This window comes from Mus musculus, chromosome 15 (genome assembly GCF_000001635.26).
Source record: "Mus musculus strain C57BL/6J chromosome 15, GRCm38.p6 C57BL/6J".
NCBI lineage: Eukaryota > Metazoa > Chordata > Mammalia > Rodentia > Muridae > Mus > Mus musculus.
This window is the reverse complement of record NC_000081.6, coordinates 83,975,086-83,988,616: the sequence shown is the minus strand read 5'-3', so window position 1 is coordinate 83,988,616 and position 13,531 is coordinate 83,975,086. Positions and strand designations below refer to the sequence as shown.

The 13,531-nt window shown below is 47.6% G+C and overlaps 1 protein-coding gene across 8 annotated transcripts in view; it reads left to right on the top strand.

The window, feature by feature from the left end:
• Efcab6 (EF-hand calcium binding domain 6) overlaps positions 1-13,531 on the top strand; it is a 208,314-nt gene that overhangs the window by 86,409 nt on the left and 108,374 nt on the right. For all 8 annotated transcript variants that reach the window (XM_006521531.2, XM_017316792.2, NM_029946.4 and 5 more), the window contains one exon: positions 5,061-5,173. In XM_006521531.2, coding sequence (XP_006521594.2) covers positions 5,061-5,173 — 113 coding nt within the window. The remainder of the gene's footprint in view (positions 1-5,060; positions 5,174-13,531) is intronic.

Genomic DNA, 13,531 nt, shown 5'->3' with positions numbered 1-13,531 from the left:
TCCGTCCCCTGCCACCATTCTCTCCTGTGTGTGCCCCCCTCCTGTGTGTTTCCAATTCACTGGGAGTTTGACTCCAGGCCTGGGGCAAAGAGGAGAAGGGACCAGTGTTGAAATTCACTCATCTGTGGGCTACTGCCGTGGAATCTTTGAGTCTTCACGTAATGGCTCAAACGTTCTTCTCCCTAGAGGACATTGTTCCTGGGGGCAGCAGGTTGTGACAGGATAGGGACTAACACAAAGTGTTTATCTGTTTCCTGACAATTGCCAGATGCCACCACCTGCTCCTGACTCTGGCTGCAGCACAGCACTCATGGGTGGGGTGGCCAGATGCTTGGCTCCTGCTCTGTGTGAGGTTTGAGTAGGACGCGCTGGAGGAGAGCCCCGTGGTGTTTCTTTATTGAAGTGCCCAGCTGAGAGGATGCCCTCTTCCTGCCCTTTTCCCAATCTCTTCTCTGAGCACAGCCTCCACCCGCCCTGGGCCTTATCTCTGCTTCCTGGGGTCTCAGTTATCCACAGTTCACTGGTCCAAAACTGCTCAGTGAGAGTCCTGAAATAAGCAGTCCATGTTCTGAGTACCCTCCGCCATACAGTGTATGCTGTCTTGTCCCCTTAACTTATTCCTGTTGGCCTCTCACTGTGCTTGTAAATTAATAGGGAAAAACCTAATACATACTATGGACACACTCATGTGTGCACATACGTAGATAGGCGGCTTAGTGTCATGGGATTGGTGGACCTTGGCTCATGTCCTAGTGGTTCAGGGATGCCTGGACCCTGCAGGCTGCTTCCAAACCTCTACTGTTTCTGCAGAGGCAGAGAGATAAGTTAAAGGCTCTGGAGTTAAAGGTTACTGTTAGGAGGGGGTCACTGCGGCTTCTGACAACTTTCCTGTAGACAAGATCGGGGCTGCAGGCAGCAGAGGGATTTTGCCCAGAGCAAGCAAACACAGAGGGCATGTGCCGGTAGCTCCGAAGGGGGCTTGCAACCAGAGACTTAAAACAAATAAATGGATCCTTCCCACTCTTAAATATGGGTTCTTCTTTCTTCCTCTTTATAACTTACCTCAGAATATAAAAGGCATAATAGATGTTTTAATTTTTATATCCTTTCTGGCTGGGAAAGTGTCCAGAATAAGATCCAAACAAAACAAATTAAATAATTTTGTGCGTGCAATTACAGAGCGGAGGCAGGCCTCTTCTGAAACAGGCCGTCAGAAACAAAGCGGGCTTTTATTTGACAATAAACCTTGTGTTTGGCACCGCAGTCTCCAACCTAGTAAATCTATATATAAAAAAGTTACTGTCTGTTTCCCCATCTCTTAAGTATTGAATAATAAAGTACTCCGCAAATTTTTATTCGAGATTCCTTTCAAGCCTCAAAAACAATGGTGCTTTGTCACTGCAGCCCTGAACAACGTTCCGAAATAGAATTGGTTCTGTGGACGCACACAGAGGCTGATTTCTGCTGGGGCTTTAATGCCTTCCTCGAGGGAAATCCCAGAGGACACTGGGACTCTGTGGCTTTCCTGGTGTCCACTTTGCCCTTTGCAGTTCAGAACAAGGTGCACACAGCCTTTTTCAGTAGTGTGGTCTAGCGTCTTCCTTCTGTTTAAGATCTGCACTGGGCACTTCGTGTGGTAAGAATATCCAGGCTCTGAAGTCAAGGCCGTGCTTGGATCCCCATTCCTGGAACATCAAGGTGTTACCAGGACTCCATTTTCTCTTAAAGAAGTAGGTGTTGAGGGGGTGGGGGACTGGGGAAATAGTTCAGACTACAGGGTGCTGACCCTGCCCTGCAAGCAAGAGGGCCTGAGTTTGATCCCAGTAAACACATTAAAGAAAAAAGAAACAGGGGGTGTGGTTGCATGTGCTTGTAACCCCAAAGTTTGTGAGGTTGAAACAGGTGGATCTCTGAGCCTCACCTGCCAGCCAGTGTAGCCTCCTTGCGGAGTTCCAGCCAGCAAGACAAAACAACAAAAGCAGGTGATAGCACGTGAGGAACAATAGCTGAGGGGCTTGTCCTCTGGTCTCCATACACATGTGCCCACCCAACCATATTCACCAGCACGCTTGTGCAGATACACACATGCACACAAACACACAGACACATCCGCATGCATGGATGCATGCATGCGCATGTGCGTATACACACACACACACACACACACACACACACACACACACACACGTACCCACACACACAAATGTACCCATATACATGCATGCACATGTGGGAAATGGGCTAGGTACCGAGAAGCCCACCCCACAGCATGGGGATGAAGACATGATGTAATAATGTGTGTAGCACGCCTGTGTTATGCTTACATGTGCCAGGTGTTCATCTCGGTGGGCAGCGTCCCAGTCCTGATGACCTGGGATCCTGTTACAACTTCTAGACAGTCACCTGCTGGGTATCTCTCAGCCTGTGCAAAACCCAAGGCCCAAGATGACCTCACCATCAGGTCTATGAATCTATTAAATCTGTGTGAAGTCATTTCTGAGCAGCCCTGTAATCCATCAAACTGTAGAAGGCCAGCCTGTGCTAGGGTTGCCTGGAAGGTGTTTTTCCAGGTTGCGATGCTGGAAAGGTTCACTGGGATCCCTCCCCCCCCCCGAGCCTCCCCTTCTTTCTAAATTTAGCCTCCTGTGAGTCCCACTTGCCTGCTGCTTTCTTCAGGCTGTGTACCCACCCCAGGCCTCGCTGCCTAGAGTTGGAGTCCCTGGGATAGTGTTGTAAGAACAGCTTAGCGTCTAAGCGCTTTCTATGACAACCTTTAGACATTGTATGTCTGCGAGGGGGTGTGTGTGATGACATGGGTGTGCCTGCATGTGCATACACATGCCTGTAGAAGCCAGAGGCCAGTCATATCCGTTCCTCGAGAACTGACCACCTTGTTTTCTGAAGGAGAATTTCTCAGTGAGACCTCAGGCTCACTGATTGGGGTAGACTGGCTGGCTGGTGAGGCTCATTACTTAGGGTAGAGTGGTTGGCCAGTGAGCCCCAAGGACTCACCTATGTCCATCTCCCAGCTCTGTGGTTATGGACTCTGGGGATCAAAGTCATATCTTCAACTGGCACATCAAACATTGTACAGACTGAGCTATCCCTCCCCACCCCCCAGCCCTGCAGAAAGCCTTTTGAGACCCTGCCTTTCTGTTCAGGGCCAGTATTCGTCTCTAAAGTGTTTTCTCCAGGGCATACTACCATGGGCTTCCATCTGTCCCCCACATGCATACAGCAGGTTCCTGAACCTAGGACTCCAGGTCCTTAGCCCAAGCCAGGGTTCTCCTGTAGGCAGACCCTGGCTGCTGGGATACTGCAGTTGCAAGGAGTCTTCAGTGTTGGGTGAGCCTTCACCAAGCTCCCCTGCCTTGCTTGAGCAGCACGCTGGCCAGCAGCCTCGCAGGCTCGCAGGACTTAGGCAGATACTGGCAGGTACTTCCTCCCAGGTCTGGAACTTCTGGGATGTTTTCACAGGATCAGGGCTGAGAGGAAGACAGGGGCTGTTTAGGGAGTTTCTGAGTTAGCATCTGGCAGCCGTCATCCCTCTGGATAAGTTTTCCTACTAGGACAGTAGGAAGCTTCATCGAGTGGAAGAGAGGAACAGTGGGGAAGGGATCCACGGTGCTCCCTGCGCAATCTGGAAACCAGAAAAATAACAAATACTTTAAGTATTAATTACTAAATTTTGAGAAAGCATGGAATTAGATAATTATAGAAACCAACACATATGGGGAGACTATAACCAAACATTTAAAAACTGTGAATTCTTTTAGAAATGTAGTAACCCAGAAAGCATCTAGAAAGTGTTTATCACACACAGATCTGAATAATAGGAAACACATTACAAACCAAAGCAGCCCGTTTATCTCGGTGTATTGTAGAGACACAGAGGTGTTGTGTGTGTGTGTGTGTGTGTGTGTGTGTTTCCATTTTCTTCTTCTGAGCTGCGTGTGGTAGTTCTAAGCCCATAACTCCAGCACTTGGAGACCAAGGCTAGAACATAGCAAGTTTAAGGCCAGCCTGGGTTACATATCGAGACCCTGTCTCAAAATAAACAGAAAACATAAGTCTTATTATATGTAAACATCATAAATGCTTCTGGAACAGCTGGACTCCCTCTGTCATTTGCTCTTTGAAGACTGTGTGCGTCTGTGGGCTAAGGTTTCAGTCCCCTGTGGTGATAGGCTTCTGTCAGTTATAAGAGTCACCTGCTTACCATCCCCCCACCCTCCACACTCTAGGGTTCCTGGTTCCAGAAATGTGAGTCTCACTTGCTCACTAGCCAGATCCTTGTCTCTGTACTTCTTACAGGAAGGTCTCATTGCTCCTGCTGTCTGGTGAGGAGGGAGCCTCTTGGGTCCTGGGATCTGCTGTCCTCCCTCTTCCAACAAGGAAGAGAAGAAAAGTGTATGATTTGTGTCTGGAGAATTCTCAAGAAGGGGCCTGGACGTCCAGTCCCTCTCTCTGTGTGTCTCTCTGCAGGCTGATAGTGTTCTCTCTCAAGTGTCTGCATGTTTAGTCTGTGTATGTATATGTGCTTGTGTGCGTCTGGAGACCCAGGGCTTGCCTACCTTTTATTTATGTGGTTTTCATTTTGTTTTTGTTTTTGTTTTAAAACAGTTTGTTATTTCTGTTTGTTTTTGTTTGTTTGTTTGTTTGTTTTAGGCAGGGCCTCTTTCTGACCTGGAACTCCCAAGGAGGATAAACTGGTTGACCCATGACCCAAGGAGTCTAACTGCTTCCACCTCTCCGTCACTGGATTCTAGACAGATACCCAGGCTGTTCTGTTTTGTGTAGGTGCTGTGGATGGAACTCTGGTCCTTGCCCTAGCATAACAAGTGCTTTGCTGACTGAACCATCGCCCCAGCCCCAGCCATCTGCATTTAAGAGTCCCAACAGCAGTATTTCCCATGATCATGTTGTTAAAGGCAGCAGCAGCTAGGAAGACGTTGAAGTCTGCGCTGGCCCCATATAAAGCGGAGCTTGTAATAAGCATGTGTCTGTCTGTCCAGACTTGCCTCAGCTCTGCCTGACTTCAGGGAATGTCTATCTTTCAGGTTCTTGGAACAGTACAACATCGACAAAACCACTGCAGTGGATTACAATGCTTTCCTGAAGAATCTCAGTGTTAAAAATGATGCCAGCTTTAAATACCTACTGTCCAATGCGGGTAAGGACTTCCCAAGCAGTCGCTAAGGGTTTTATAGTTTGTTTGTTTGTTTGTTTTCCTTTGTGGGTCTTCCCTAAGGAATTATATCCCAATATGTAAAATGTATCCACTGCTGAGATACCCATGATGCCATTATTTATAAGAAAACTGTGAGGGCTGAGGAAAGAAAGGGGCTAGGGGTGGGCAGTGGTTAAAGGCACATACTGCTCTTATAGAGAAGCCAAATTCTATTCCCAGAACCTGTCTGGGGCCTCACATCTGCCTTTAACTCTAGCTCCAGAGGGTCCAACACTGTCTTCTGGCTTCTGTGGGTAACTGCACACAAACAATAAACACACGCACACGCACACGGACACACGGACACATGGACCCACACAGAAACGTGTATATCTGAGAACAATGAGCTTCACAAAGGAAATGTGTATGGAGTCAGCACAGGACTGGAACTGGGATGTCCCCCTGAACTCACAGACTGTCCCTGGGTGTCATTTGTCCTTCTTTCTGCTGCTTCTGACCTTTAAAGAGTTTGAGTGGTGAAGCCTTTTCCATACTTGGCGAAGAAACCAATTCGAGGGGACTGAGTAGAGGAGCTTGCGGCTGTATTAGATGCAGAAAGCCAGCATCTGTGTTTGCATGCAGTCCTCAAAGGGGAAGCTTCTCCACCTGCCCAGAGTCTCCATCTCGGCCAGTAACATGGTGCCTGGAGCTGTCCATCTGCTACCGGTCCTGAACAGAATCGTGGCCCACTTCTTTGGGAAGAATGTTTGAGTCACATAACTGAATACTCAGGTCACTTGGGGTTTTTCCTCTGTCCCCTGACCTGGGGTCACCCCCGTGATTGGATTATAACCTGTTCTTATTATCTGGTCTTGTCTTAATGAGGCTTAGCAAATCCCCTCAGAGCACACCTGTGACAGAGCACTGCCTTCCTAGCAAGCCAGAACCACCATTGTTCTCAGGCTCTGTTCTCCCTGGTTCTGCTAACACAGATTGCTGCGAGCTGGTTCCAGGACTCTGCTCTTTGGACTCAGGTGCCAGGCACTGCTGAGCGTGATTTTGTCATTTCTTTTCATCTCCGGAAGCCCCCACTGGGCACTCACCGACAAGCCAAAAGCTGGAGTAAGCCATCAAACCCATGGCACCACTCAGAAAGAAACACCGTCAGCCTCACCCTGGCACCCTCCCATGCACTGGATAGCAAAGAGGGGTTTCGAGGGAGCTCTTGTAAAGATGAGCTCGTAGGCTATTTTTTACAAGGAATTTACTGTCACTTGGGAACATCAGCAGGCTAAAAATCACACACAAACCCAAGGAAATGATGGCTCCACCTTGGCTGCATGGAACAACAGAGAGAATAACATGTTTCTCTTTCTAAAGGCCACCTGCTCCGGTCCCCGCCCTGTGTCTGTGAACCCGAGGCCTGCTTACTTCCTCTTAGTGATGGTTGGCTTTCTCCGGCCTCTTGTAGAACTTAGTACGCTGAGTTTCAATAACAGAGCAGGATATGTCTTAGCCTTGAGCCTTCTGCAGACATTTTCTAGAACATGGTGAATCTTCTATTTGCAAATTTAATTCCTCAAAGGATTTTTTTTGTAGTAGTTTGATATATTTTAATAAGTCTTTCATATTCCAGGTTTGGCATGTCAGGGATACAGTGACTTGTATCCTTATGTCGGACCGTCTCTGCTGTCCACGTCTCTGTCTTCTCTCCCGAGCTTGCTCTCCAGTTTCTGAGCCGTATTTTCCTTGGGCAGCCTGTGTTTTCCATACAGTGTGGCTTTTGCCAAGGCCCAGCATTCCCTTTGCTGCCTTTACCCGACTCATCAGCTCTCTGGGGTTCGTTGTGTCACTTCCCATATAGCTTTTATGTTCTACTTTCATGTCACCAAGCCCTGGTCTTACTGGCTTGTGTTCTCAGCCCGATCACCTCGAGCGAGAGCCTTTTCCACATCTTCACTGATGGGATCCTTGATCCTCGTCTCTCTTCCCTGTGTCCCTCGCTCTCACTCCGCCCCTCCTCTCTCCATAGTGTTCGAAATGATTTTGAGGAACTTGGGTGAGTCGAGCGTATTTTATCCCATGTCACTTCTTACGCTGCCACTGTATGGCTCACTTGTTTGTGCTTGTCCTGGGGTTTCTGTTATATAGTTCTGCTAGTCAGAATCTGTGCTTGGTTAGCATGTGCTGAGTTTGTGAGACAGGGATCTCTTAGCAGCAGCTGCCCCGAGAGACTCTCACATTGCCCTTTTGCAAAGGATGCAGGCTCTGGACACTGCTTTGGCTTCTGTCCCATTGAAGTAATCTCAAACACTGTTTTGTTTAGTTTTGTTTTTTTGAATATCAAAGAATGTTAAAGTGTTTTAAAGCTAGTTGACTCCGAATATAGTCAAGTTGCTTAGCAATTCTAAGTATGTACCTTGTGTGGTCGTTTGAATAGGAATGGTCCCTCCCTACCACCACCGCATAGACTCATATATGAATGCTTGGTCCATGGAGAGTGACACTATTAGGAGATGTGGCCTTGTTGGGGTAGGTGTCACCTTGTTGAAGGAAGTGTGTCACTGTGGAGAGGGGCTTCACCCAGTGTGACACCAGTTTCTTTCTCCTGCCTGTAGATCAAGATATAGAAGTCTCTGCTTCTCCAGCACCATACTGCCTGCACGCTGCCATGCTTCCTGCCATGATGATAATGGACTAAACCTCTGAAGCTGTAAGCCAGCCCCAATTAAATGTTTTTCTTTAGAAGAGTTGCCTTGGTCACAGCAGTAAAACCCTAAGACACCTTGTCACACTGATATCCAAACATATTGCTTTTAGATCATAACATTCCACATTAGCCTCAGAAGGGCATGGACATCCCATAACACAATCCATCACTCATTTAGCCTAACTTCACAAGTCCCCTACTCTTTAATATCCCCAGCACTGCTCAAAATCCCAGTCTCAGGCCACTGAGATGTGGAATCATTTGGGGAAGTGGATGCTACAAGTTTGATGATTCTAGGTCAGTCTCTGAGACCCATGTGGTGGAAGAAGAGAACACACACACACTTACTTTCTCTCGTGTTCTCTCTCTCACACACATTCATGTATACAAAATAAATGAGCAAAAATGACTAAATAAAAATGAATAAGGCCGGGTGGTGGTGGTACACGCCTTTAATCCCAGCACTTGGGAGGCAGAGGCAGGTGGATTTCTGAGTTCGAGGCCAGCCTGGTCTACAAAGTGAGTTCCAGGACAGCCAGGGCTACACAGAGAAACCCTGTCTTGAAAAACCAAAAACCAAAAACCAAAACCAAAACAAAAAACAAACAAACAAAAAACCAAAAAAATGAATACAATGTAATTTAAAATTTTCTAAAAGACTGTCAAGAGCCCAGACTTTCCTTTGAGACTCAAGATTTTTTTAAGTCTAAAATAAATAGGTTGCATACTTCCAATACAGATAGAATAAGTGTTCCCTTCCCAAAGGGTTAGACTGGAGAAGCAACAAGCAAGAATGGCCATAGCAAGACAAGCCCTGGGCCCTGCAACGCCATGCCCAGTATCTGAGTCTCCTGCTGGTTTTACCTGGATTCCAGCGGGCACGGGTACCCCTGCCTCACCAGAAGCACATACAGCCTCTCTCCTGAGCCAGATCCAGCCCATGCCTGTGGCAATCCACTGGAGACCTAACATGGTCCCGATAGCTCCATTGTGACCTAGGCATTAGTTTCACAGTGGCATCTCAGGATCTCCTGTCCACGAATCCAGCTCTGCCGCACACTGTCCAGCCTCAGTAATTTCTGTAGCAGGAGTGCAAGTCTCCTGCAAATCTCCAAACTCGACCCCATGCTGCCAACAGTGTCAAGATCCATGCCAGCTCCAGATGTGGTCTGGCCCATTCTCCATAGCACAGAGGGCTCTGTGTGCCTTGGGGCTGAACCTGGGGCAACACTGCCGCAGGCAGTTGTTTTGAGGCAGGGAACTCCTTCAGCTGGGAAGTCCAAGCCCAGTCTTGGTCTTAGTTAGGGTTTTATTACTGTGAAGAGAATCCATGATGATGGCAACTCTTATTAAGGAAAACATGCAATTGGGGCTGGCTTACAGTTTCAGAGGTTTAGTCCATTGTCATCATGGTGGGGAGCATGGCAGCCTGCAGGCAGATATGCTGCAGAGGTAGCTGGATCCATGAGCAGCAGGAAGCGAACTGAGATACTGAGACCTCAAAGTCCACCCACATCGTGACTTATTTCTTCCAACAGGCCACAACCACTCCAACAAAGCCACCTCCTAATAGTGCCACTCCTTATAGGCCAAGGATTCAAACAGGAGTTCTGGGGGCGGGGCATTCCTACACCCCAAGTCTCTTCTTTCAAATGAACTTGCATATTCACAAGTTGGACTCTGATGAGTGAGGGCCTGCTGACAAAGCCCATTGTCCCAGTGCAGAGCGGTAGGCTTCTCCTTTATTGTACCGATTTCCTGAATCGACTACAGCTGCTTCCTCTCCACCCTCTCACCCACAGCTTTGTCCACAGCTCTCTGTTCCTTCTTACTGTGACCCTGGGTAAGAGCAGGGATCAGTAATGATTTCACAGCCTAAACACTATGTTCTTAAAATGTCCTCTGCCAAACCAATTAGTCCATCACTCTTGAATTCAGCCTCATATTTTCAGGATGTGGGTAGGAAGCAGCTGCATGCGCGAGTGCCTGCCTGCCTGCCTGCCTGCCTGCCTGCCTGCCTCCTAGCATGCCTGCCTGCCTGCCTGCCTCCTAGCATGCCTGCCTGCCTGCCTGCCTCCCAGCATGCCTGTGTGCCTGCCTGCCTGCCTGCCTGCCTGCCTGCCTGCCTGGGTACCTGTGTGTGTGATCCTCTCTGAATCCTTACGGGCACATCCCCACCATCTGAACTGTTACTCGAATTCTGTTCTTCCAAGCACTCACTAGACCAATCCACTGAGCCCCACACTCCACTCACAGCTCTAGAGCATCTCAAGATAGTTCCAAACTTCCGCATTTGCACGAACTGTTTCCAAAGGCATGCTTATCATAGCAACGGCCTCATTCCTCAGCACCAAATACTGGGAAAGAAGCAACTTAGCGAAGGAAAGGTTTCCTTTGGTCCTGATTTGAGGGCATATAGCCCTTCATGGTGGAAGGCGTGAGACCAGAGAAAACAGACAGCTGGCTACATTGTATCCACTGATAGGAAGCAGAGAGAAATTAATGCCAGTGATTAGTGACTTCTTTTGATTCAGTTTGGGGATCCAGTCCATGGGTTGGTGGTACCCACATTAAGAATGGGTTTTCCTCCTCCTGGCATACCTCTGGAGGTTCCTTCACAGACAACGCCCAGAGGTGTGTCTCCTAGGTGATTCCAGACCCAGTCAAGCAGACAATGAAGACCAAGACAAATTTAAAACCCAGTCACAGACACCAATGATCGATGTCCCAAGTCCATCCTGTGTTAAGGCTTGAATTGCAGGATAATTGTGTGAGTCACCATATTTAATACTTGTTCTATTCCGTTGCTTGATTTTCTTCCCAGTTATTCATATTACATATGCCTTAGACCTTTTTTTAAAAATGACTTCTCTCCTAAAACATTGCTTTTTCTTAAGTCTCCTTCCTCCACCCCTTCCCCCTCCCATCCTTCCTTCCCCTTCTTCCCCCAGTTCCTTCTTCCCTCCTCCTCTCTCCTTCTTCCCCACCCTTCCTTCTTACTTGATATAATCTTTATTTTACTCTTTTCTTCTGTTATATTTATTTGCTCTGTGTTCCTTTCAGTTTAATCTCCCTGTCTGTGGTGATTTGTGTATGTTTCTCTCTCTCTCTCTCTCTCTCTCTCTCTCTCTCTCTTTCTTTTTGCATTGACAAAACACTTGACAATACTTGAGAGAGAAAGGCTTGATTTTGGTCTTTTTCAGGGAACACAATCCTTTAGGCAAAGGAGGCTCGCTTGGGGGCAGGGTGCATGCTCACACCTCGGTGGATCAGGCAGTGTAGGAAGGGGACCACAGGGCTCAGCTGCCTCCTCAGTCTGTGAACACTTAACTCAACTTTATTGGAGACTAATCAACAGCTATGTTTAACCCCGATGATGTTTTGATGTGGTGTGGAATGATTTACCACAGTCAAGTTAATTAACACATCTGTGATCTTACCCAGACATTTTTTTTGGTATGTGGTGGCAACAGTTAACATCTGTCCTCTCAGCAACTCTCACAGGAGGTCAGTAGCCAATAGCACTGCAATTCATCCTGGGCGTGGTTTTCCCTTCTGATTTGCACCCGAGAGCTCCTGTTGTGGCTGGAAGCTTCTTTCTGGTCTCTGCCTACTGAAGAAGTTTCTTACTAATTGATGGACAACTGATACCTGTTGAGAATCCGTAAGGAGTCACACGAGGGTGAACTCATCTGATGTGTTGCACTCTCATGACAGATGCCACCCCTCCCCCTTCATTTTGCTAGGGAGGAAACAGTAGTCCAAGGAGGTCGGGCAGAGCAGTCACAGCGGGTGGCATGTTTCTTGAGCATGGTCTGCCCCTTGTGTCCAAGGTCCTGGCTGTTACAGGCTTGGGAACTCCCGCTGGGGAAAACCTCCTGAGACACTGCAGTCCCCACTCTGTTACCTCTAATTCTCTGGTGTGACATCCTTACCTTGCCAGTAACAGTCTTATATACAATAGAGTGTCGTGCTTATGGAAGACATTCTCAGGCGTCTAAGAAATGAAATAATACCCATGTCTGTTTGCATTGTTTTAAATTTTCAGTCTTGTGATTAAGAATAGTAACACACACACACACACACACACACACACATATAAAATTTTTCTAAATTTTCTAAACTTATTTTCTAAAATAATTTTCACTTCCTCTTTGACAATTTTATACACATTTATAATAGATTTCCATCCTGTCCACCCCACTCCCCTCCCTAATCCCTCCACTTCTAGAACCCTTCTCCCTACCCACTCCTGCATGCATGCCTGTTTTATATTATTCTTTAAAAATAACCTATTTAGTTTAGTAAGGGTTGTTTGCATGGGTCCACTTGATTCTTCACACCCTGCCTCTGCTGTGACCTTCCACTGTGAATTGTGACTTACGGGATGGAATTTGCTAGAACATGCTCACGTGTTGATGAAACAGCAGTTCCTGGGCTCAGTGCTGTTCTTACCTCTGGACTGAGTTCCAGAAGTTGTTCCCTTTGGTTTTTCTGAATACAGGACAACAGTTTCTATTAATTTGGGCTACACTGGCCTCCGTAGCTGCCTGGCATGTCAAGAGCACCATCTGTCTGGGCATGTGAGGCAGTCACATAGTGGGTTAAGGGGCAGTTTCTGTTTGCTGCTCCTGGGGCAGCCTAGAGCCCTTTAATGTGTGCACTTCTCTGGATGTTGTAGTGTAGATCTTACCCGGTATGGAAAAGACTTGGGTCCCACCCTAGCCCTCTCAATGAGAAAACGAACTCTGTAGAAAAAAAATCATGGGAAGTGAGAGAGAGCAGAAGAGGAGAACGAGTCCTGGGATGAGAGAGTGTCTCAGGAGATGAGACCTCATGGGCAGGCCTCCTGCCTCACCACCCTCTGCAGCCCACAGGACCTTGCATTTTGTTCAAATAGAGGACATGTGGGCTGCCCTGGCTTTGTGTGTGATGTGATGATGTGATGTGATGTGATGTGATGTGATGTGATGTGATGTGATGTGATGTGTGTATATGTGTATGTGTTTGTGCATGGGTATGTATGTGTGTATGTGTGCATGCATGTGTGTGTAGTATGTGAATGTTTGTATGCATGCATATATGTTTTCTTGTGTGTTTCAGTTCCAGGATCTCAAAGTAGAGAATCAGATGAAGTACCAGAGAGCGTGCTGGGAACCCAGAGCCCCCTTAGCTAGATCAGAGCCTAGCCCAGTCTGTTCTGAGACACTGTGAGACTCATTTAGAAAGGCTGTCTCTGTCTCTAATGTAGCTCACAGGGACCTGGGGAAGGGTCTCTCTTTTCCTTTCCCTCCCTTGGAGATGAGATGTGGGATTCCAGATGAATGGCAGCCTGTTAGCTGTTGCTGAAGCACGCGTGCTTCATTTGGCTGTGGCTTATTTGCAGACATTTTAGGAAATAAATCTGCGGAACCATTTGTGCCTCTTCACATCCGACGCCGAGAGAGAAGATGGCTACACTTGAGACACACTTCATCTTCTTCTGCTATGAGAAGCTCACAGGCTTGTTGAACAAAAGCCAGATACATAAAGACCTCCCAGCCCCCCTGCCCCCCGGCCAAAAAACCCAAACCCCTGACCCTGGGTCACACACCTACGAACCCTACACCTCTGCTGGCTCAGATCCTCCCAAATTATTTTTTTTCTGATGC